The 26,618-nt window shown below is 46.5% G+C and overlaps 1 protein-coding gene across 2 annotated transcripts in view; it reads right to left on the bottom strand.

Annotated features, from left to right (window-relative positions):
• Positions 1 to 26,618, bottom strand: part of epha3 (eph receptor A3) — a 164,169-nt gene that overhangs the window by 103,966 nt on the left and 33,585 nt on the right. For both annotated transcript variants that reach the window (XM_036959042.2, XM_036959041.2), the window contains exon 3: positions 23,286 to 23,946. In XM_036959042.2, the coding sequence (XP_036814937.1) occupies positions 23,286 to 23,946 (661 nt within the window). The remainder of the gene's footprint in view (positions 1 to 23,285; positions 23,947 to 26,618) is intronic.

Genomic DNA, 26,618 nt, shown 5'->3' with positions numbered 1-26,618 from the left:
CACAGCAACTGATTTATTTTAGTAAAGTAAAGTCATGTGAATAAGTGATGTTTAATAGCAGCCATGGGCAGTCACTGCCATCATGGGACTTGTATTCATTTACTTGTATGGTGTTACAGCATTCAACCCACATAATGCCCTCTCATCCCCAGATACTGTGGCTCCATTCACTAGTGTTTCAGAATCATTGAGACAGAGGGATGGAGAGAGGTACAATACAGAATGGGGTTCACTCCAACATTCATCATAACCACCACTAAACCAACACTATGGCTGAAAGCTGACAGGGAGAGAGAATAGAGAGAGAGAATAGAGAGAGAGAATAGAGAGAGGAAAGAGAGAGGAAAGAGAGAGAGAATAGAGAGAGGAAAGAGAGAGGAAAAAGAGAGAATAGAGAGGACCTAGATCAGTAGTCTTTACAGGGAGAGAATGGAACCTCTTCATAAGTGGATCTATGGTCTGGAAACATCCATCACAGGCGAAAAGACATATGAAGAGAGGGCACACACCCACCCACCCACCCACACACACACACACACACACACACACAAACACGAACAAACACACACACATGAACATACACACACATGGACATACACACATGAACATACACACACGAACGAACATACACACACATGAACATACACACACATGAACATACACATACACACACATGAACACACACACACATGAACATACACATACACACACATGAACACACACACACACGTGTCCGCTCCCCCTGGTGGCCCCTTGTAATGACAGAATGAAAGGCTGTCTGACGGATGGACTGGCCTTCATCACGTTTAATCAGCTACGTCCTGCAATAGTGATGAACAGCCCTTTCACTTGGAGAGAAAGGACAGAGAGGGAGGAAGAGAAGAGGGAGGACAGAGAGAGAGAGGAAAAGAAGAGGGAGGACAGAGAGAGGGAGGAAAAGAAGAGGGAGGACAGAGAGAGGGAGGACAGAGAGAGGAAAAGAAGAGGGGGGACAGAGAGAGGGAGGAAGAGAAGAGGGAGGAAAACAAAGAGAGAGAGGAAGAGAAGAGGGGGGACAGAGAGAGAGAGGAAAAGAAGAGGGAAGACAGAGAGAGGGAGGAAAAGAAGAGGGAGGACAGAGAGAGAGAGGAAAAGAAGAGGGAGGACAGAGAGAGGAAAAGAAGAGGGAGGACAGAGAGAGGGAGGAAAGGAAGAGGGGGGACAGAGAGAGAGAGGAAAAGAAGAGGGAGGACAGAGAGAGAGAGGAAAAGAAGAGGGAGGACAGAGAGAGGGAGGAAAATAAGAGGGAGGCCAGAGAGAGGGAGGAAAAGAAGAGGGAGGACAGAGAGAGGGAGGAAAAGAAGAGGGAGGACAGAGAGAGAGAGGAAAAGAAGAGGGAGGACAGAGAGAGAGAGAGGAAAAGAAGAGGGAGGACAGAGAGAGAGGAAAAGAAGAGGGAGGACAGAGAGAGGGAGGAAAATAAGAGGGAGAACAGAGAGAGGGAGGAAAAAAGAGGGAGGACTGAGAGCGAGAGGAAAAGAAGAGGGAGGACAGAGAGCGAGAGGAAAAGAAGAGGGAGGACAGAGAGAGGGAGGAAAAGAAGAGGGAGGACAGAGAGCGGGAGGAAAAGAAGAGGGAGGATAGGAAGAGGGAGGACAGAGAGAGGGAGCAAAAGAAGAAGGACAGAGCGAGGGAGGAAAAGAAGAGGGAGGACTGAGAGAGGGAGGGAAAAAAGAGGGAGGACAGAGAGAGAAAAGGAAAAAAAGAGGGAGGACAGAGAGGGAGGATAAGAAGAGGGAGGAAAAGATAAAGAGAGAGGGGACAAAACGACTGAACTTCAATCCAAATAACCTTCACTGACTGAATTAGGAGGCAAACTGCCCTCCTCCCCAACCAACTATTCAACATATACAGTGGGGCAAAAAAGTATTTAGTCAGCCACCAATTGTGCAAGTTCTCCCACTTAAAAAGATGAGAGAGGCCTGTAATTTTCATCATAGGTACACTTCAACTTTGACAGACAAAATGAGAAAAAAAATCCAGAAAATCACATTGTATGATTTTTAATTAATTTATTTGCAAATTATGGTGGAAAATAAGTATTTGGTCACCTACAAACAAGCTAGATTTCTGGCTCTCACAGACCTGTAACTTCTTCTTTACGAGGCTCCTCTGTCCTCCACTCGTTACCTGTATTAATGGCACCTGTTTGAACTTGTTATCAGTATAAAAGACACCTGTCCACAACCTCAAACAGTCACACTCCACTATGGCCAAGACCAAAGAGCTGTCAAAGGACACCAGAAACAACATTGTAGACCTGCACCAGGCTGGGTTGACTGAATCTGCAATAGGTAAGCAGCTTGGTTTGAAGAAATCAACTGTGGGAGCAATTATTAGGAAATGGAAGACATAGAATACCACTGATAATCTCCCTCGATCTGGGGCTCCACGCAAGATCTCAAACTGTGGGGTCAAAATGATCACAAGAACGGTGAGCAAAAATCCCAGAACCACACGGGGGACCTAGTGAATGACCTGCAGAGAGCTGGGACCAAAGTAACAAAGCCTACCATCAGTAACACACTAGGCCACCAGGGACTCAAATCCTGCAGTGCCAGACGTGTCCCCCTGCTTAAGCCAGTACATGTCCAGGCCCGTCTGAAGTTTGCTAGAGAACATTTGGATGATCCAGAAGAAGATTGGGAGAATGTCATATGGTCAGATGAAACCAAAATATACATTTTTGGTAAAAACTTAACTCGTCGTGTTTGGAGGACCCTTTCTGCAAATGGACCAGGACGACTGATCCGTGTAAAGGAAAGAATGAATGGGGCCATGTATCGTGAGATTTTGAGTGAAAACCTCCTTCCATCAGCAAGGGCATTGAATATGAAACGTGGCTAGGTCTTTCAGCATGACCAAATACTTATTTTCCACCATAATTTGCAAATAAATTGATGAAAATTACAGGCCTCTCTCATCTTTTTAAGTGGGAGAACTTGCACAATTGGTGGCTGACTAAATACTTTTTTGCCCCACTGTAACTGATTCAGAGTGTTCAGTTAAAGTAACAACTCAACACAATAGCAGGTGTTAACACCACACCATACAGTGGAGATCTGTGTTCCTCTATACATCACACAACATGTTGCTGCAATGTCAACCACCACCACATAACTAGACCACAGCCCATCCAGAGAGAGGACTAGCCAACTCACACTCCTCATGACTGTCCTGTTCCCCATCCCCTCTCTCCTAGACCATAGCCTCAGCCCTGGGAGGTGACAGGCAGCTGATGGCTGGGCTTTCAGCAGGCTGGAGGGTTGATGGGCTGTGGGCTGTTGGGTTAGAGGCTTTCGGGAGTGTGGAGGGTTGATGGGCTGTGGGCTGTTGGGTTAGAGGCTAGCAGAAGGCTGGAGGGTTGATGGGCTGTGGGCTGTTGGATTAGAGGCTAGGAGGAGTCTGGAGGGTTGATGGGCTGTGGGCTGTTGGGTTAGAGGCTAGAGGCTAGCAGGAGGCTGGAGGGTTGATGGGCTGTTGGGTTAGAGGCTAGCAGGAGGCTGAGGGCTGATGGGCTGTGGGCTGTTGGGTTAGAGGCTAGCAGGAGGCTGGAGGGTTGATGGGTTGTGGGCTGTTGGGTTAGAGGCTAGCTGGAGGCTGGAGGGTTGATGGGTTGTGGGCTGTTGGGTTAGAGGTTAGCAGGAGGCTGGAGGGTTGATGGGCTGTGGGCTGTTGGGTTAGAAGCTAGCAGGAGGCTGGAGGGTTGAGGCTGTGGGCTGTTGGGTTAGAGGCTAGAGGCTAGCAGGAGGCTGGAGGGTTGATGGGCTGTGGGCTGTTGGGTTAGAGGCTAGCAGGAGGCTGGAGGGTTGATGGGCTGTGGGCTGTTGGGTTAGAGGCTAGAGGCTAGCAGGAGGCCGTAGGGTTGATGGGCTGTGGGCTGTTGGGTTAGAGGCTAGAGAATAGCAGGAGGCTGGAGGGTTGATGGGCTGTGGGCTGTTGGGTTAGAGGCTAGAAGGAGGCTGGAGGGTTGATGGGCTGTGGGCTGTTGGGTTAGAGGCTAGCAGGAGGCTGGAGGGTTGATGGGCTGTGGGCTGTTGGGTTAGAGGCTAGCAGGAGACTGGAGGGTTGATGGGCTGTGGGCTGTTGGGTTAGAGGCTAGCAGGAGACTGGAGGGTTGATGGGCTGTGGGCTGTTGTGTTAGAGGCTAGCAGGAGGCTGGAGGGTTGATGGGCTGTGGGCTGTTGGGTTAGAGGCTAGAGGCTAGCAGGAGGCCGTAGGGTTGATGGGCTGTGGGCTGTTGGGTTAGAGGCTAGAGGCTAGCAGGAGGCTGGAGGGTTGATGGGCTGTGGGCTGTTGGGTTAGAGGCTAGCAGGAGGCTGGAGGGTTGATGGGCTGTGGGCTGTTGGGTTAGAGGCTAGCAGGAGGCTGGAGGGTTGATGGGCTGTGGGCTGTTGGGTTAGAGGCTAGCAGGAGACTGGAGGGTTGATGGGCTGTGGGCTGTTGGGTTAGAGGCTAGCAGGGAGGACAGTGGAGCTGTGGACAATACTATTACAGTCAAGCTGAACACTGGATGAAAGCATGGGGCAACTGGAATGTCCCCTACTGAGTCCACACATGGTGATTCACTCTGGCCCTACTGAGTGTGCAAAACACACACATGCACACATACACGCACACGCACACACACATACGCACGCGCGCACGCATGTACACACACACACACACACACACACACACACACACGCAGACTAAAAAACACGCACACACACAAACCCCCTACTGCACCCCTGCCAGACGGACAAAGAGAGAGAGGGGCCTCCCTTTGGTGGAGAACCACAGAACCAGAGAACCATGTCAGAGTACATTGTGCTTCCTGAACCTGGGAGAACCCAACTAGAACAGCCTGCACAGTCCAACAGTAGAACTATAGAGTAAAGCAAACAGGCCAATGGCTGTAGATGTCCCAGTTCAGTAACAGAGCTATATGATACACACTCCAATGTGAAGGTCAGAACTGCTCTGCTTCTCCCTCAACAGGAAAATTGGAGCACTATGGTTTGGTATGTTCCATATGGCATAACAGTCTCCCTCCTTTCTCCCTTCCAGTTTTTCCCGGTTTACCCCCTCTTTCCCCATTTCCCATAACTCCTGTTCTCGTGCCAGTGTGACTATTCTCCTCTCGTTAGTGTTTTTATAGGGCCATAAATAGACTGGTAAATGAATGGGTCCAGCGAGGCTGATGGAGGAGAGGAGGCATGGAGGGAAGGAGGGAAGGAGAAGAGGAGGGGTGAAGTGATAGATGGCATCATTACCACACTGCACATCTCACTTAGCAGAACTGTTGGCTTTGGAGGCTTTCTGCTTTTCTATTGAAGTATTCCTGGCTTAGCCCTTACCTTAACCATACATACAGTAATACACACACACACACACACACACACACACACACACACACACGCACACACACACACACAAAGAGGGAGGGATAATCATAATTAGCTCAATTAGTTATTGTTCAGACACCTGCAGACGATTATTTGCTGTGCGTCAGTAAGAAGAGAACAGAAGAGTGTTGGTGATCATCACATCCCAGCACCACTGTTCTCAACAATTAGAGAGATTTAGAAAGGGATTTAGAAAGGGATTTAGAAAGGGATTTAGAAAGGTATTAAACACACCTCCTGATGCTATTCTCTCTCACTGTGCTAACCTCCAACCTGGATACTGCAGGCCATGCACATCAACACACACAGATTAAAACACACAATATTGTGTGCACACTGTCAACCACACAGGCCATAGTAGAGGACACAAACTCAGATTGGACATGTGTTTGTCATTTAGCAGACGCTCTTATCCAGAGCGGAGTACAGCAGTGAGTGCAGACATTCACTACTTTTCATTTTATTGATATTATTTTCTGGTCCCCAGTGGGAATCAAACCCACAGCCCTGGCGTTGCAAGCACCACGCTCTACCACCTGAGCCACACGGGCAGAAAGACAGACAGACAGAAAGACACATACATACATAATGAGAGAAACACATTCACACACACATCCCTCTCAGCATTGCAAATCAGCAGTGATCATCTCATGGCATTAACTTGTCAGACGGAGCAGAGGCAGACTAAAACTGACAGATGAGATGATATTCATTCCAGAATAAAACAGTAATCAAAAGAGCCAAGCAACCATGACTAATGTATGACATTGTAATTAACACCTTATTTTGCCTATAATTATATGCAGGGCTAGCTACTGTGTGTGTGTGTGTGTGTGTGTGTGTGTGTGTGTGTGTGTGTGTGTGTGTGTGTGTGTGTGTGTGTGTGTGTGTGTGTGTGTGTGGGTGTGTGTGTGTCAGTCAGACATCAGCATGGTAAGAAAATGCAGATGACAGTTAGCAGCCTGTAACCTTTCAGGTCCTATTTAAATGTAAATCAATGGATTAATTGGAGCTCCCCCTCGTTGTCACTACAAGCTACACCAATTACTCTGTCAACGAGCTGTCACCATCACAACGCAATCTGACATGAGACAAGAACACACACACACACACTGCGATAGGTACACTCAGTTTTAGTGGGAAGAGAAGACATGTTAGACCTGTGTGTGACCTATACTTCCATCCTCTTTAACAGACGCCTCCCACCTGGACTTGAACAGGCTGAGAAGAGGAACAGGCCTCTCTCTCTGGGCATGAGAGAAGAGGGGAATTAAAAAGTAGAGATTCAAATGTATCTGGCTGATTGAAGAATTCATCTTGTTGGACATTCCTCCCTGGCATTTGGTTCTCCCTGTCTGCCCCCTCACCCTCAGTGTGTGTGTGTGTGTGTGTGTGTGTGTGTGTGTGTGTGTGTGTGTGTGTGTGTGTGTGTGTGTGTGTGTGTGTGTGTGTGTGTGTGTGTGTGTGTGTGTGTTTGCGTGCGTGCGCGTGTGTGTGTGTGTCGTACGGAGCCATCTTACATACAGTGTCCGCTGTAAAAGGTCAGTGCTCATCTGTGCAGCAATTCAACCTTTAAAGGTTGGCTCCCTCTTTAAGTGACAGACACTTTACAGCCCAGAGACAGATAGAGAGGGGGGAGGGGTAGAGAGAGAGTATAGAGAGTATAGAGAAAGGATAGAGAGAGGAGAGAGAGAGGATAGATTTCAGGGTCAGTCGTGGGGTGGATAGTCACAAAGACAGAGCTGCTGTGAAGAGCCATGTCACAGCGTTGTCCTCTAGGTACAGGAGAGATGCAGAGATAGAAGGAGGGAAGGAAGGAGGGAGAGATGAAGGGAGGAAGGAAGGAGGGAGAGATGGAAGGAAGAAGGGAGAGATGGAAGGAGGGAGGGAAGGAGGGAGCGATGGAAGGAGGGAAGGAAGGAGGGAGAGATGGAAGGAAGAAGGGAGAGATGGAAGGAGGGAGGGAAGAAGGGAGAGATGGAAGGAGGGAGAGAGGGAAGGAGGGAGAGAGGGAAGGAGGGAAGGAAGGAGAGGTGAAGGGAGGAAGGAAGGAGGGAGAGATGGAAGGAGGGAAGGAAGGAGGGAGAGATGGAAGGAGGGAGGGAAGGAGGGAGAGATGGAAGGAGGGAAGGAAGGAGGGAGAGATGGAAGGAAGGAGGGAAGGAGGGAGAGATGAAGGGAGGAAGAGGATGACTGAATAGGGAGGGATGAAGGGAGGAAGAGGATGACTGAATAGGGAGAGATGAAGGGAGGAAAAGGATGACTGAATAGGGAGGGATGAAGGGAGGAAGAGGATGACTGAATAGGGAGGGATGAAGGGAGGAAGAGGATGACTGAATAGGGAGGGATGAAGGGAGGAAGAGGATGACTGAATAGGGAGGGATGAAGGGAGGAAGAGGATGACTGAATAGGGAGGGATGAAGGGAGGAAGAGGATGAAGGGAGGGATGCCATGGGGTCTGTGAAACAGCTTCATTCTGCAGAAGCACTACCAGGAAGTAGATCTAAAATCAACACAAAATCTCTCCTTAGAAGACCTCTAGTCCAGGGTTATGTTCATCACCTCTAGTCCAGGGTTATGTTCATCACCTCTAGTCCAGGGTTATGTTCATCACCTCTAGTCCAGGGTTATGTTAACTACCTCTAGTCCAAGGTTAAGTTCATGACCTCTAGTCCAGGGTTATGTTCATCACCTCTAGTCCAGGGTTATGTTCATGACCTCTAGTCCAGGGTTATGTTCATCACCTCTAGTCCAGGGTTATGTTCATCACCTCTAGTCCAGGGTTATGTTCATCACCTCTAGTCCAGGGTTATGTTCATCACCTCTAGTCCAGGGTTATGTTCATCACCTCTAGTCCAGGGTTATGTTCATGACCTCTAGTCCAGGGTTATGTTCATGACCTCTAGTCCAGGGTTATGTTCATCACCTCTAGTCCAGGGTTATGTTCATCACCTCTAGTCCAGGGTTATGTTCATCACCTCTAGTCCAGGGTTATGTTCATCACCTCTAGTCCAGGGTTATGTTCATCACCTCTAGTCCAGGGTTATGTTCATCACCTCTAGTCCAGGGTTATGTTCATCACCTCTAGTCCAGGGTTATGTTCATCACCTCTATTCCAGGGTTATGTTCATGACCTCTATTCCAGGGTTATGTTCATCACCTCTAGTCCAGGGTTATGTTCATCACCTCTAGTCCAGGGTTATGTTCATGACCTCTAGTCCAGGGTTATGTTCATCACCTCTAGTCCAGGGTTATGTTCATGACCTCTAGTCCAGGGTTATGTTCATGACCTCTAGTCCAGGGTTATGTTCATGACCTCTAGTCCAGGGTTATGTTCATGACCTCTAGTCCAGGGTTATGTTCATGACCTCTAGTCCAGGGTTATGTTCATGACCTCTAGTCCAGGGTTATGTTCATGACCTCTAGTCCAGGGTTATGTTCATGACCTCTAGTCCAGGGTTATGTTCATGAGGTGAGTATAACTGAACTCATCCAGAACACTTAGTTCTGTTTTGCATTACAAAGCTTTGTCTCTTCTTTCTTCTTAGTGAACACAGCCATGGTTTTTCTAATCACTTCCCTCCATCCCCTCATCCCCAGGTTTCTCTTCTGTCTATCAGCTTGGCCGGTCTCCACACATGGCTGGTCTGGGCATGCTCTGTTGTGTTTGGCATTCAGACTGGAGAGATGGCTAAATGCCTGATCACTGAGGCCTGACTGGCTTTAATCAGCTGAGGACACACACACACACACACACACACACACACACACAGCTCTCCCTAAAGTGATGACTGGACTGAGGAACTAACTGCATCCTTGGGTCAGATAGTTTCCTGGCTGGTGGAGACAGATGGAAAGATCTAGTTTATTTGGTGATCTGTTCACACACAGGTCCCAGTGGAGTGTTACCTACAAACCTGACTAAGACATAGGAGACAACAATATACACAGCACACTTCATACAGCGAGGTCAAGGACTCACACACACATCTCAAGCTGCAGTGAGTTGGACGTGGGGGTTGACGGTGTCAGCTGAGGGATACAGTACTGTAGAATGTTACTTCTGCTCTCAGCTCTCCATCTGTAACCCTGCTGTACATGCTGACTGATGATTGTTGAAACGTCAACCTAAACCTGACATCGCTCTGCATCCTTTCCTGCTCGTTGCTTCATTCAACATTTCTCCATAACCACAGGCATCCACATCCCGTTCCAGAAACATGTGAAAGCAACACACAGCAACCACACAGGCCTCATAGCTGTACAGACAGAACAAGATACACAGGCCTCATAGCTGTACAGACAGAACAAGATACACAGGCCTCATAGCTGTACAGACAGAACAAGATACACAGGCCTCATAGCTGTACAGACAGAACAAGATACACAGGCCTCATAGCTGTACAGGCAGAACAAGATACACAGGCCTCATAGCTGTACAGACAGAACAAGATACACAGGCCTCATAGCTGTACAGACAGAACAAGATACACAGGCCTCATAGCTGTACAGACAGAACAAGATACACAGGCCTCATAGCTGTACAGGCAGAACAAGATACACAGGCCTCATAGCTGTACAGACAGAACAAGATACACAGGCCTCATAGCTGTACAGGCAGAACAAGATACACAGACCTCATAGCTGTACAGGCAGAGCAAAATACACAGGCCTCATAGCTGTACAGACAGAACAAGATACACAGGCCTCATAGCTGTACAGGCAGAACAAAATACACAGGCCTCATAGCCGGACTACTAATTAACAGTTCTGTCAGAAATCCCATAACCTATTGCACACAGCGCATATAAACCTGGTACATCCACAATTCAAAGTAGGTCTCAGTGGAGGTGACCATATAATTCTATGGGAGTGACCTACCTTACTGATTAAAGTATTTGTCATCAATTCATTTTAGCGAATCACTCTCCCGGGCCGGGGATGCATACCTGTCTCCCTCTTACCTGTCTCCCTCTTACCTGTCTACCTCTTATCTGTCTACCTCTTATCTGTCTCCCTCTTATCTGTCTCCCTCTTACCTGTCTCCCTCTTACCTGTCTCCCTCTTACCTGTCTACCTCTTACCTGTCTACCTCTTACCTGTCTACCTCTTACCTGTCTACCTCTTACCTGTCTCCCTCTTACCTGTCTACCTCTTATCTGTCTACCTCTGATCTGTCTACCTCTTACCTGTCTCCCTCTTATCTGTCTCCCTCTTATCTGTCTACCTCTTACCTGTCTCCCTCTTACCTGTCTCCCTCTTATCTGTCTCCCTCTTATCTGTCTCCCTCTTATCTGTCTACCTCTTATCTGTCTACCTCTTATCTGTCTCCCTCTTATCTGTCTCCCTCTTACCTGTCTCCCTCTTACCTGTCTCCCTCTTATCTGTCTCCCTCTTTTATCTGGCTCACTCTTTTATCTGTCTACCTCTTACCTGTCTCCCTCTTACCTGTCTCCCTCTTACCTGTCTCCCTCTTACCTGTCTCCCTCTTACCTGTCTCCCTCTTATCTGTCTCCCTCTTACCTGTCTCCCTCTTATCTGTCTCCCTCTTACCTGTCTCCCTCTTACCTGTCTCCCTCTTATCTGTCTCCCTGTTATCTGTCTCCCTCTTACCTGTCTCCCTCTTATCTGGCTCGCTCTCTTATCTGTCTCCCTCTTATCTGTCTCCCTCTTATCTGTCTCCCTCTTATCTGTCTCCCTCTTACCTGTCTCCCTCTTACCTGTCTCCCTCTTACCTGTCTTCCTCTTATCTGTCTCCCTCTTATCTGTCTCCCTCTTATCTGTCTCCCTCTTATTTTTTTATTTATTTCACCTTTATTTAACCAGGTAGGCTAGTTGAGAACAAGTTCTCATTTGCAACTGCGACCTGGCCAAGATAAAGCATAGCAGTGTGAACAGACAACAACACAGAGTTACACATGGAGTAAACAATTAACAAGTCAATAACACAGTACAAAAAAAAGAGAGTCTATATACATTGTGTGCAAAAGGCATGAGGAGGTAGGCGAATAATTACAATTATGCAGATTAACACTGGAGTGATAAATTATCAGATGGTCATGTACAGGTAGAGATACTGGTGTGCAAAAGAACAGAAAAGTAAATAAATATAAACAGTATGGGGATGAGGTAGGTAAAATTGGGTGGGCTATTTACCAATGGACTATGTATAGCTGCAGCGATCGGTTAGCTGCTCAGATAGCAGATGTTTGAAGTTGGTGAGGGAGATAAAATCTCCAACTTCAGCGATTTTTGCAATTCGTTCCAGTCACAGGCAGCAAAGAACTGGAACGAAAGGCAGCTAAATGAGGTGTTGGCTTTAGGGATGATCAGTGAGATACACCTGCTGGAGCGCGTGCTACGGGTGGGTGTTGCCATCGTGACCAGTTAACTGAGATAAGGCGGAGCTTTACCTAGCATGGACTTGTAGATGACCTGGAGCCAGTGGGTTTGGTGACGAATATGTAGCGAGGGCCAGCCGACTAGAGCATACAGGTCGCAGTGGCGGGTGGTATAAGGTGCTTTAGTAACAAAATGGATGGCACTGTGATAAACTGTATCCAGTTTGCTGAGTAGAGTATTGGAAGCTATTTTGTAGATGACATCGCCGAAGTCGAGGATCGGTAGGATAGTCAGTTTTACTAGGGTAAGTTTGGCGGCGTGAGTGAAGGAGGCTTTGTTGCGGAATAGAAAGCCGACTCTAGATTTGATTTTAGATTGGAGATGTTTGATATGAGTCTGGAAGGAGAGTTTACAGTCTAGCCAGACACCTAGGCACTTATAGATGTCCACATATTCTAGGTCGGAACCATCCACGGTGGTGATGCTAGTCGGGCGTGCGGGTGCAGGCAGCGAACGGTTGAAAAGCATGCATTTGGTTTTACTAGCGTTTAAGAGCAGTTGGAGGCCACGGAAGGAGTGTTGTATGGCATTGAAGCTAATTTGGAGGTTAGATAGCACAGTGTCCAAGGACGGGCCGGAAGTATACAGAATGGTGTCGTCTGCGTAGAGGTGGATCAGGGAATCGCCCGCAGCAAGAGCAACATCATTGATATATACAGAGAAAAGAGTCGGCCCGAGAATTGAACCCTGTGGCACCCCCATAGAGACTGCCAGAGGACCGGAGAGCATGCCCTCCGATTTGACACACTGAACTCTGTCTGCAAAGTAGTTGGTGAACCAGGCAAGGCAGTCATCAGAAAAACCGAGGCTACTGAGTCTGCCGATTAGAATATGGTTATTGACAGAGTCGAAAGCCTTGGCAAGGTCGATGAAGACGGCTGCACAGTACTGTCTTTTATCTGTCTCCTTATCTGTCTACCTCTTATCTGTCTCCCTCTTATCTGTCTCCCTCTTATCTGTCTCCCTCTTATCTGTCTCCCTCTTATCTGTCTACCTCTTATCTGTCTCCCTCTTATCTGTCTCCCTCTTATCTGTCTCCCTCTTATCTGTCTCCCTCTTATCTGTCTCCCTCTTATCTGTCTCCCTCTTACCTGTCTACCTCTTACCTGTCTACCTCTTACCTGTCTACCTCTTACCTTTCTCGCTCTTACCAGTCTCCCTCTTACCTGTCTCCCTCTTACCTGTCTCCCTCTTACACTCCCCTGTCTCCCTCTCTCCTGTCTCCCTCTTACACTCCCCTGTATCCCTCTTACCTGTCTCCCTCTTACACTCCCCTGTCTCCCTCTTACCTGTCTCCCTCTTACCTGTCTCCCTCTTACCTGTCTCCCTCTTACCTGTCTCCCTCTTACACTCCCCTGTATCCCTCTTACCTGTCTCCCTCTTACCTGTCTCCCTCTTACCTTCCCCTGTCTCCCTCTTACCTGTCTCCCTCTTACCTGTCTACCTCTTACCTGTCTCCCCCTCTTGTCCTGCTGTCATAGCTACACCACTCTCACCCATCTCTGTCACCCCCACTTCTAACCTGCACCCCACCCAGCACTGGGGGTCTCCCCAAATAGCCCCCCCCCCCCCCCCCCCCCTCACATCTCTATCTGGAACCCCTCCACCCCTCTCTTTCTACCCTCTTCCTTCTCCTTCTCCCTCGCAAAACCTCTCCCGGGCCAGTGATGCATTCCTGGCCTGTAGTTAGCAGCTTTGAAGTCAACAGCACCATAGGAACCAGAGAACCAGAGCCTGCTGTAGAGAGGTACTGCCTGGCCTACTGTCTAGCCCCAAGCCCTGTCAGCCTTTTCTGGAAGATAACCTGATCAAATATTGAATAAGCCCTCCTCTTGTGTATGGGGCTTGGCCCAGGATCTAGAGACAGACAACACTGGGGCAGGGGGCCAGGGGCCCTCACACACACACACTGGTGTTGCCTGGAGACTATTGTTCTGTTTTCTCCTCCCAGTGGTGTATTCCTGGTTTAGACTGGCTGAATGGAGTCTTTAATAAAACCTCTATGTTTGGGATCTGAACTCTGTGTTATGTACCGTAGACAGCTTCTCTCTCCCTCTGGAGCCCCCCAGCCACTGCAGACTGGAGACAGTGTTATTGCTGTGGGCTGCAAACACTTTAATTAGTTTGCTTCGGTAGAATGGGGTTGAGAGGATTCTCAAAAAGTCAAATATCTCTGGAGGGGTTTGTGCCTGTTGCTGTTTATTTTCTGTGTTTGGGGCATCTTGCCATCTGCATTCCCCTCAAAAGCACTCTCTCACACACACACACAGCAGAATACACTCAGATTTAGTCTACAGTCACTGTGAGGGATTTATCTGGACTCTGTCTCAACACAAATATGATGGCTGGAGGAGAGTTATCGATCGGACACAGATCACTATATATCAATCTCCTTTACTTACGCCATGGAGAGTTCCCCTTGGCTGTCAGAAATGGTAGGTTTTGGTAATACGGTCTCAGAGTATACCTAAAGCTGTTAACACACTAATGGTACTAGTTTCAGAGTATGTGAAAAGCCTGTCAGATGGGTGTGAGAGAGTATGTGATAGAAGACTAGACCTTGTGGAACCCTGAGCTTTGCTGCTCTGATCCAGGCTCATGGTGGAGAAATCTAGGTATATTCTCTGTGTGATCAGGCCCATGGTGGAGAAATCTAGGTATATTCTCTGTGTGATCAGGCCCATGGTGGAGTCATCTAGGTATATTCTCTTTGTGATCAGGCCCATGGTGGACTAATCTAGGTATATTCTCTGTGTAATCAGGCTCATGGTGGAGTCATCTAGGTATATTATCTGTGTAATCAGGCCCATGGTGGAGTAATCTAGGTATATTATCTGTGTAATCAGGCCCATGGTGGAGTAATCTAGGTATATTCTCTGTGTGATCAGGCCCATAGTGGAGTCATCTAGGTATATTATCTGTGTGATCAGGCCCATGGTGGAGTAATCTAGGTATATTCTCTGTGTAATCAGGCTCATGGTGGAGTCATCTAGGTATATTCTCTGTGTGATCAGGCCCATGGTGTAGTCATCTAGGTATATTCTCTGTGTAATCAGGTCCATGGTGGAGTCATCTAGGTATATTATCTGTGTGATCAGGCCCATGGTGGAGTAATCTAGGTATATTCTCTGTGTAATCAGGCTCATGGTGGAGTAATCTAGGTATATTATCTGTGTGATCAGGCCCATGGTGGAGTAATCTAGGTATACTATCTGTGTGATCAGGCCCATGGTGGAGTCATCTAGGTATATTCTCTGTGTGATCAGGCCCATGGTGGAGTCATCTAGGTATATTATCTGTGTGATCAGGCCCATGGTGGAGTAATCTACGTATATTATCTGTGTGATCAGGCCCATGGTGGAGAAATCTAGGTATATTCTCTGTGTAATCAGGCTCATGGTGGAGTAATCTAGATATATTATCTGTGTGATCAGGCCCTTGGTGGAGTATTCTAGGTATATTCTCTGTGTGATCAGGCCCATGGTGGAGTAATCTAGGTATATTATCCGTGTGATCAGGCCCATGGTGGAGAAATCTAGGTATATTATCTGTGTGATCAGGCCCATGGTGGAGTAATCTAGATATATTATCTGTGTGATCAGGCCCTTGGTGGAGTATTCTAGGTATATTCTCTGTGTGATCAGGCCCATGGTTGAGTAATCTAGGTATATTCTCTGTGTGATCAGGCCCATGGTGGAGTCATCTAGGTCCATGGAAACAGTCATGCTGAGGGTTTATGACGGAAACAACCCCGGGTCGGGTAGTGCAGGATAACCAGAGTGTCCCTGTCACTGATAGAGAAACCAGTGACACACACACACAGGCTCTGATAGAGAAGCCAGTGACACACACACACAGAGGGAGTCACAGGCTCTGATAGCTTCCATGTGGGAAATGACCTCGCTTTAGGAACAATATAAGTCCAGGGCTTTGCTAACAAAGAGGTGTAATTGGTTCGAACTCAAAAATATGCTGCATGAAGTTGACTTCATTATTCAACGCATCGGGGAAAGTGTACACAGACGTTTCGACTTCACAGCCCTCTTCAGTGTGGTCTACCTGTAATACAAATTAGCCACAAAGAGATACATAATCATTATTGGATATGGGAGCAGGCATGAAGGGCAACTCACAAATCAATCGCCCCAGGTGTCTGCTCACCTAAACACATAGCCCACCAAAAAAGACATCAAGCAAAGATGTTCATAAATAAGTGGGGCCAACTCGTAAATGATATGCACAATCAAACAGTCTAAATGACAGTGGTCTCAGGAGGAAAGTGAACGTGTGCGTGTGCGTGTGCGTGTATGTGTGTGTGTTATTAAAGGTGAGTGCAACATTCGCTCCTAGCTAAGGTGTCAAGCCCTAACCGGTCCAGGTGAAATCACATACAGGATAACAAATCCCAAAGACACACGTCCACACTATTCCTCACTAGAAAAGCCTTAGTGAAAAGTCCTCCTTGCTGTGAAAACCCTGTGAGACTATGATCTGCCTCTGAATGCACAATGCTCTCTCCAGCTGAGGTTACACTCACTCACCAGCCAGTGAGGCTTAGGAGGAGATGGACCCAATGCTGAGCCAGCGTGACAGAGGAGGTTAGAGACGCTAGCAAGAAGCACAACACACACACTCTACTGCAAGAAGCACAACACACACACTCTACTGCAAGAACTACAACACACACACTCTACTGCAAGAACTACAACACACACACTCTACTGCAAGAAGCACAACACACACACACTCTACTGCAAGAAGCACAACACACACACTCTACTGCAAGAAGCACACCACACACATACTCTACTGCAAGAAGCACACCACACACACTCTACTGCAAGAAGCACAACACACACACTCTACTGCAAGAAGCACAACACACACACTCTACTGCAAGAAGCACAACACACACACTCTACTGCAAGAAGCACACCACACACACTCTACTGCAAGAAGCACACCACACACACTCTACTGCAAGAAGCACACCACACACACTCTACTGCAAGAAGCACTGGGTTGAAGTTCTGGAGCAACTTTATCACTAGCGCTAACATGTGCATGTTCTTCTAGAGATGCTGTCACTTATATAACACCAGGACCTCTAGGGAGTAGAGTGTGTGTGTGTGTGTGTGTGTGTGTACATGTGAGTGTGTGTGTACATGTGAGTGTGTGTGTACATGTGAGTGTGTGTGTGTACATGTCAATTGAACACCACTTTTTTTACACTGCTCCTCACCCTCTCACTAATCGTTTTTCCCTCTGCTCTCTCTCACACACACACACACACACACACACACACACACACACACACACACACACACACACACAAAAAGATTCAGGCATGCATGTTAGACTGTGATTCTATAGCCGGGACCATGAGCTATTGGGCCAGGCCTGCGTCATTCTGACCCCCACAGCCTATTTGGTCGACTCCAGATTGCTCCAGTCCACTACAGACCGCCAAAGATCACCACAGAGCATTTACTGTGAGTCCATTACAAACTATTTCCAACAAGTTTAGACCAATTCAGAAACGGTTTCAGTCCACCTCAGCGCTCCTCATTGAGGCTGAAAGAAGTACCAGTAGCTCTGGTAGGGTCTGTGCCAGAGTGTTTTAATGTGATTTTCTTCGAGGCAATCAGTAACCCATTGTGTTTGAGCGTGTACCTCCAATCAGGTTTGGGGTGTAACGGATTACAAAACAACTCTAACTGGAATACGTTACGATACCAGAAAAAACATTGTAATCAGATTACATATTACTTCTAAGATTACTTTTCAATTCAGAAAGGATGTGACAAACTGTATTCGACAACTTTCTGTTTTCTCAATGACATTCAAATCAACACTGAAAAAAGGTGCAAGTTTGAGTTTGTTCCATCTGAGCGAGTCTGACCACAAGTCAGAGACCACTAGGATGACACACCGAATGGGTTTGATGGATCGAGGGAAAAGAGCAGGAATAGGCTTTTGTAGGCTACAGTCCAAGCTATGTCTTCCAATGGTGCGACTGCTGTCGGCGTCCAAAGATTATCCAACTTGAATAAACACTTGGAGGTCAGGATGACAGCAGTGGTGTAGTCTACGGGTAATACGGATATCACTTATTATTAATATCTTCACAGCGCATTGATGTGAATCACACTGCTGCTCTCTCAATTAGATATTTGCGCCTTACGGGTTGTGGTTGTTGTGGATGGCTGTTCACAAATGTATACATGTAAGTGTATTTTAACCCAATAATGATTGAATTCAAGAAATTTAAGATGGTTATAAATCATTGTTTTTTGCGGCCAGTAGAAAGCAACAGCTGCAGTGCGGATCCCAGCCTACGAAATAGAATGTGGAGGGAGTTCCTCCCTTCTAAACTCCCCTGTGCCATTCTGCTCTATACTGGCACAGTTTTTGGTAGTTCTCAAAACATGCCATTCCGAGAGCAGCATTTCTTTTTTAACCCGAAGCAAAGAGCCCAAAGAGTCCTTCATGCCAAAAAAATCTTAAACAAGAGAGTAGGCTAATAAGTACTTTATTTTTGGATTATGCTCAGGAAAAACAATTTGGCTAATCCTCAGCGCATTCCGAAAGTATTCAGTCCCCTTGACTTTTTCAACATTTTGTTACATTAAAGCTTTATTCTGAAATTGATTAAATTACTTTTTTCCCTTATCAATCTACACACAATACCCAATATTGACAAAGCGAAAACAAATGTTTGCAAATGTATTAAAAATAGAAAACCGAAATACCTTATTTACATAAGTATTCAAACCCTTTGCTCTGAAACTCGAAATTTAGCTCAGGTGCTTCCTGTTTCCATTGATCATCCTTGAGATGTTTCTACAACTTGATTGGAGTCCACCTGTGGTAAATTCAATTGATTGGACATTATTTGGAAAGGCACATACCTGTCTATATAAGGTCCCACAGTTGATAGTGGATGCAAAAACCAAGCCCTGAGGTCAAAGGAATTGTCCGTAACGTTTCGAGACAGGATTGTACCGAGGCACAGATCTGGGGAAGGGTACCAAAAAATGTCTGCACCCGGTTGCGATGCAGTGCCTTAGAGCGCTGCACCACTCGGGAGGCCCTCAGAACAAGATTATTGACGAAAAACGCTAACCAGCGCCTTTTCAGGGGAAAGTAATCTAAAAGTGACTGAAAGTAATCAGATTATGTTACTGAATTTTAGTAATCCAAAAGTTACGTTACTAATAACAATTTTGGACAGGTAACTAGTAACTGTAATGGATTACATTTAGAAAGTAACCTACCCAACCCTGCCTTCAATGCAACACAAACATGTCAGAGACTGTATCACTCAAACTAAAGGCCACGTGTATGACTAAGGCCAGTGTGTGACCTCTATGTGTATGTATTTTCTGTCTTTGTGTCCGCTGTGTTAGGCATGAACTCGCTTGAGCTGGCATTCTGAGAGACCCAAACTGCTCAACACACATGAACACACACACATGAACACACACACATGAACACACACACAGTGTGTGAGCAATAGTGAGCAGTCTTGCTGCTTGCCTCCATGGCAACACAACCCCCCCCCCCCCCACCCCCACACACAGCCTAAAAGAAGACCCGAAACATCTACAGATCAAATCGCTACACAGTTACAACTCCATAATGACCAGAGCCCATATTGACAGAGAGCCAGTACTGGCCCATTGTTGTGTTACTGATGTTCTGGAGATGATCTGGCTAATGAACATCAGTGTTTAGACGAAGAGACCAATCAATTTCTCCACAGTCATCTAAACCACTTCTAAAGCCAGTGTCAGCCTAGAGGAGGTATCAGTGGTGAAAGATAAATGTAGAGTGTTCTTTCTTTCACACACACGTACACATAAACTAAGACAGGGTAGAAACAACAGCTAACATCACATGAGCCGATAGATCAGCACCAATATATTGCTCAGAACTGGGAACAGTGTGTGTGTGTGTGTGTGTGTGTGCGTGCGTGTACATGTGCGTGCGTGTACGTGCCTTAATTTGTGTGTGTGTGTGAGTGCATGTGTGTGTCTGATAAGTAATAAGGACTAGTGTGTGTGTGTGTGTCTGACAAGTAATACGGACTAGTGTGTGTGTGTGTGTCTGATAAGTAATAAGGACTAGTGTGTGTGTGTGTGTCTGATAAGTAATAAGGACTAGTGTGTGTGTGTGTGTGTCTGATAAGTAATAAGGACTAGTGTGTGTGTGTGTGTCTGATAAGTAATAAGGACTAGTGTGTGTGTGTGTGTCTGATAAGTAATAAGGACTAGTGTGTGTGTGTGTGTCTGATAAGTAATAAGGACTAGTGTGTGTGGGGACTGTGTGTCTTGGTAAATCCAACAGGAATGTAAACCCTCGTCTCTCTCAGAGGAACTGGCGAACAGCTGCTGACACACACACACACACACACACACACACTGTGACACACACATCCGGCTGGATTCTGAGCGGCCTGTGTTTGCTGTTTTAAGCTCAAATTAAGTTTGGAGGACTTACACTGATAGTAAAACAGTGCTAGATCACCTACTCTGGTCCATTGTAACGCCAGAGGACAGCGTCACTCCTCTCCACTGGGCGACAATGTCTGTCCATAAAACTGCACTGAACAACTGTTTGTTACTAGCATGATAAGGTGAGGTGTCTACCCATCATCTCTCTACGGCTGAAGCAGATACAGCCTATTACAAGGTTGAGATCCAGTTAAGTGAGACCCTCCTGAGTGAGGTGACCTTCAGTGCTCAGACAACGTTACATTACTGGCAAAGCACTTTAAGTACATTGAACTTTGCTCTTAATGCTAGCAGACAATGCTTGAATGCACGCACACATGTGTGTGTACACACAAAGAAACACACACATATAGACTGAAGCACACCACATACTGTATACACTGAAACACACCACATACACACCGAAACACACCACACACACACCGAAACACACCACATATACACTGAAACACACCACATATACACTGAAACACACCACATACACATCGAAACACACCACATATACACTGAAACACACCACATATACACTGAAACACACCACATATACACCAAAACACACTACAAATACACATTGTATACACGTTGTAAACACTGAGACATATACACTGAAACACATCACATATACACCGAAACACACCACATATACACTGAAACACACCACATATACATTGAAACACACCACATATACATTGAAACACACCACATATACACTGAAACACACCACATATACACTGAAACACACCACATATACACTGAAACACACCACATACACATCGAAACACACCACATATACATCGAAACACACCACATATACATCGAAACACACCACACACACACCGAAACACACCACATATACACTGAAACACACCACATATACATTGAAACACACCACATATACATTGAAACACACCACATATACACTGAAACACACCACATATACACTGAAACACACCACATACACATCGAAACACACCACATATACATCGAAACACACCACATATACATTGAAACACACCACATATACACATCGAAACACACCACATACACATCGAAACACACCACATATACATCGAAACACACCACATATACATCGAAACACACCACATATACATCGAAACACACCACATATACATCGAAACACACCACATATACACCAAAACACACTACAAATACACAGTGTATACACGTTGTAAACACTGAGACATATACACTGAAACACATCACATATACACTGAAACACACCACATATACACTGAAGCACAACACATAGGCGGCAGCAGGCTAAACCTGTGTAGATGGACGGAGTGTTTGTGTTCTTTTGAAGCCTCACTATGAAAACATCCCTCAGCTTCACACACATTTCTGAACAAACACACAGAGCTATGGAAAGGGATAATTATGACAGTTTAATACAAACTCTACTAAATCCTTCAAATACACTCTGAGGCCTATACAAACACATAAAAACACGCACACACACACACACACACACACACACACACACACACACACAGCAAAGAGGAATGGAAGATGCTGCATCACTTCTCAAAGAAAACACACTCCATTAAATATTCAGTGAACTATAGCAGTAAAGCGTTTCTCTTCATCGTACTCAGAGTTACACTAACACACACTGCTAGGAGAATTAGGTCTGGATACCTAAACATTTCCCTGCGTTAGCCACTCTGCTACCCGCCGCACATTACACTGGCCCCCCAACACTCATCTGTCTGTTAACACTAGGGGCCTGGTGGACGAGCTGCGCACATGGCCCCTCGCTGTCGCTGTTCATGGGGGGCTGTGTGTGTGTGTGTGTGTGTGTGTGTGTGTGTGTGTGTGTGTGTGTGTGTGTGTCACAGAGCAGCTGTCACAGACTGGCGTAACATAAGCCCTTATTAGACTCCATTAGTCGTCAGTGAAACTAATAAGAGATTGTCAAATACACCCAAACATTCACACTACTCACACTGACAGGAGAGAGAGTGAGAGAGAGAAAGAGAGAGCGCAGCAGGAGGTATTGCCTCACACTACCATTTGTCTGTCTTCCTTTTAAGGGAAAGGAGCTTCTCTCTGTTACCCTTGACACCAGAACTTGAACTATGAGATTCGCTTTGATCTTTCATTGCACTAAACATGGCTCATTCATCCTTCCACACACGCATCCATAGAATAGTGAATGCACAGAGAGTAGATCAATATCTTCACGTAGCGCTCAACACAGCACATTCCCATCTGAAAGGAGAGAAGAGGAGTAGATGGTCTCTTGGCGTGTCGGAGCTGTAGTCATTTCTTTGGGCTCCCACTGGAACCAACACACACTATATCACCATATTATAATATCTTTAAGCACCATATGATACAACGTCATCTTCTCCAGGCCTATTTCCCAGCCCTGCACCCAAGTCAAAACACCCAAAACACCAGCCCAGTAACCTTTCATGACCCAGTCCTCAGCAGCACACACCCTTCTCTCTGATATCCCCCTCTCTCCATGGCCTCCAACAGCAGACACACACACAGAGAACTATGATCCTTCCTCTGTTCTGATGAGGTGAGAGAGGAGGAGCTCACTGATATACAGTAACTACTGCAAGCTGGTCCCTGTACCATATACAAACACAGAACTCCTCTCTCAACCCTCATACACACATCCCGTATCTGGTTTCTAGTGGTAGAATGAAGGCCAGAGGTGGCCGACAGATATAAGGTGTGTGTACATGTGCAGTAGATCAGGACTTTACCACAGCTGAAACCACACTTTCAAAACATTACAAGGTACTGTACACACTCAGAGCCAATGTTGAAGTCACTGTATTTTTCAGCAATGGAGTGGGAGGGAGGTGGAAGAGAGAGATAAAATAAAGGGGAGAGAGAGGGGGAGAAAAAAAGTATAAAAAGAAAGAAGGAAATGCATTCAGTGAACATTAGAACTCTGTCTTACCTTGGCAGGAGCTCCCTCTGTCCTCATAGCCAACGTTACACAGACACTTCCCTATGGGCACTAGCCACTCCCCCTCTGTACTACAGTACATACGCGGTGGCTCCTCCTCCTTGGAGTGATTGACACACAAGCCCTTCACCTCCACCAATGACTGAGAGTCCATTGGCACGGTATCAGGGAAGGAGGCCAAGTTCCTGACAATGAATGGGCACTTCTTAAAGTAGACCCTGACTGACACCAGGGCCACACACGCCCCCACGTCCTGGAACGCCAGGTAGAAGCCCTTCTTCGTAACAGGCCCCACCTCCCGGACCTCCGTGTTGAGCTTCAGAATGCGGTCCCCCAGGTCCATCTGGGTGAAGCTCTCGTCTGCAGCGATGGTGTCGATCTTAGAGAACTGGTGTTCTCTGAAGTGACTGCCCTGGTCCTCGTCTGTCTCCATGTACAGCAGGTTGAAGGTCTCCTTGCAGGTCCCCAGGACCAGGGGGATGGAGTTACAGTCTCTCAGGGTGAACTTTAGCTCCACGTAGATCTTCTGGGCCGACTGGCGGGGGATCCAGTTGGTCCTCAGCCAGTTGTTCTGACTGTACTCCATCACGTTACACACCTGGAAGGTCCTGATGGGAGTGTAGTGCTCGTCTACTCCGCTGATCTCCTCCCACTGAGAAGACGGGGAGATGCAGGGGGGAGGGATGAAAGAGATGGAAAAGGGAGGAAAGAGAATGAAGTAATTCATTTTCTAAACACACCAGGATACTCATACATCATGTAGTTTAGTCTCCCAGCGGTTAAACATTGAATCAAAGCTGTGATGAATAGGGAAACACTTGAACAATGGTTATTATTGTGGCTAAAGTGACACGTGTTATAATGTATGGCTTTAAATGCCATTATTCTCCATCAGAGTGAGTGGATAAATGAATGGATAAGTATTTCTTACACACAGAGGCCTGCTCTGGGTAAGAGAAACTTTAGTTTAATGATGAACGGAGAGTCTGTGTTTTCTATTACAATAATAGTGATTTATTTGGCAACCAACAGCATTCATAATTTCTCTCCTTTTAACCCTCTCTTTCTCTCTCTTTCTCGCTCTCTCAAGGCCTCTACTAAAGCCAGGTATTCTTTTCATTCACGTCTTCTACATATGGAAGTCTCTTTACATCATTAGAGGGGATTCTTTCTCCTCTTCATTCCACAGACCTTTAGCTTCCACTCCTAAAGGTCTGTGGTCTACAGCTACTCAGCTGCTATCCCTGGCGCAAGGTTAGGAACAAATTTCTCCCTCTCTCTCTGAAAGGAGATCACTGTGGGACGTAGGAACCAGGATTTATACTATTATGACTTTATGTCTTCATGTACAGCGATATGATGCTAATTAAAATAGATCAAATTTGACTCAGCGATTTGCTCTTTCCACTAATACTGTCTTGGTATGAGTTCCCTCTGGGATGCACACACACACACACACACACACACACACACACACACACACACACACACACACACACACACACACACACACACACAGGCATGCCAGTGTGGTTAGAGAGGGAAGCAGGGGTTAGAAATGAAATCCAGGTGGCAGCACAGAGTAACTGAGACTTGCCGTGTGTGTGTGCGTGTGTGTGTGTGTGTGTGTGTGTGTGTGTGTGTGTGTGTGTGTGTGTGTGTGTGTGTGTGTGTGTGTGTGTGTGATCCTATTCCAGAGAATGGCTGTGCTTTAAACCACTGCTGCCAAAACATATGAAAATGTTTATGTGTGGTGCAGCTCATACACTGGAGAATAGCATATTACATGGACCATCCCCTTACATACATGACATCATTATGACAAACTTCACCCCTCCCTCGCTCCTTTCCACTCTTTCTTCCTCCCTTTCTGCATCTCTCTTTGACACACACACAGCATGAGATGTCATCTCTCAACTGCACAGGCTCTCGCTCCTCTCCAGCTCGGATGATGACAGTGGGCTTGTATAATTATCTCTTTGCAGTACTGATACCAACAAGGGGGAGAGGGGGGGATAGAGAGAGGAAGAGAGATAAAGAGAAGGAGAAATGAAATTGGGAAACCAGTTGGTATGTTTGGCAAAGCCCTAACCCTACACCAATGTGTACATTGGCTATGAAGCCAGGCCAATGAGCACGCACACACACACACACACACACACACACACACACTGGCAGCTAGCTGAGTCTCTGGCAGCGGGGCAGTGAGAGAGGCGAGCTGGTGTTTCAGAGAGGGAGATATGTAATAACCTTATAATCCTTCTCCTGATCACGTTACAGTGGAATTACATTGGTTAGACAAGACTGTCATGTCTACAGTCCTGTAGTAGTATTATATACATGACCTCTGTGATTTAGCCTCACACACACACACACACACATTCACCACACACATTCACCACACACACACACACACACACGGGGCGGCAGGGTAGCCTAGTGGTTAGAGTGTTGGACTAGTAACCGGAAGGTTGCGAGTTCAAACCCCCGAGCTGACAAGGTACAAATCTGTCGTTCTGCCCCTGAACAGGCAGTTAACCCACTGTTCCCAGGCCGTCATTGAAAATAAGAATTTGTTCTTAACTGACTTGCCTGGTTAAATAAAGGTAAAAATAAAAAAAAAATAAAAAAAAACATTCACCACACACACACACATTCACCACACACACACACATTCACCACACACACACAGACATTCACCACACACACACACATTCACCACACACACACACACACACATTCACACACACATTCACCACACACACACACATTCACCACACACACACACACACACACATTCACCACACACACACACACACACACACATTCACCACACACACACACATTCACCACACACACACACATTCACCACACACACACACATTCACCACACACACACATTCACCACACACACACACATTCACCACACACACACACACACACACACATTCACCACACACACACACACACATTCACCACACACACACACACACACATTCACCACACACACACACACACACACACACATTCACCACACACACACAAATTCACCACACACACACATTCACCACACACACACACATTCACCACACACACACACATTCACCACACACACACACACATTCACCACACACACACACACATTCACCACACACACACACACATTCACCACACACACACACATTCACCACACACACACATATTGTACGTATAAGTACACACACTTTCACACACACAGTTTCTCAGTATCTATACTCTTCCTCTTAATTTAAATGCCTATGAGGTCAGAATGACAGAGTTACTGGGTTTCCATTATTGAGGAGA

The sequence above is a fragment of the Oncorhynchus mykiss genome, chromosome 22, assembly GCF_057628025.1.
Source record: "Oncorhynchus mykiss isolate SJ-2025 chromosome 22, ASM5762802v1, whole genome shotgun sequence".
Classification (NCBI taxonomy): Eukaryota; Metazoa; Chordata; class Actinopteri; order Salmoniformes; family Salmonidae; genus Oncorhynchus; species Oncorhynchus mykiss.
The sequence above is the reverse complement of the archived record's forward strand: the minus strand, read 5'-3'. Positions and strand labels throughout refer to the sequence as shown.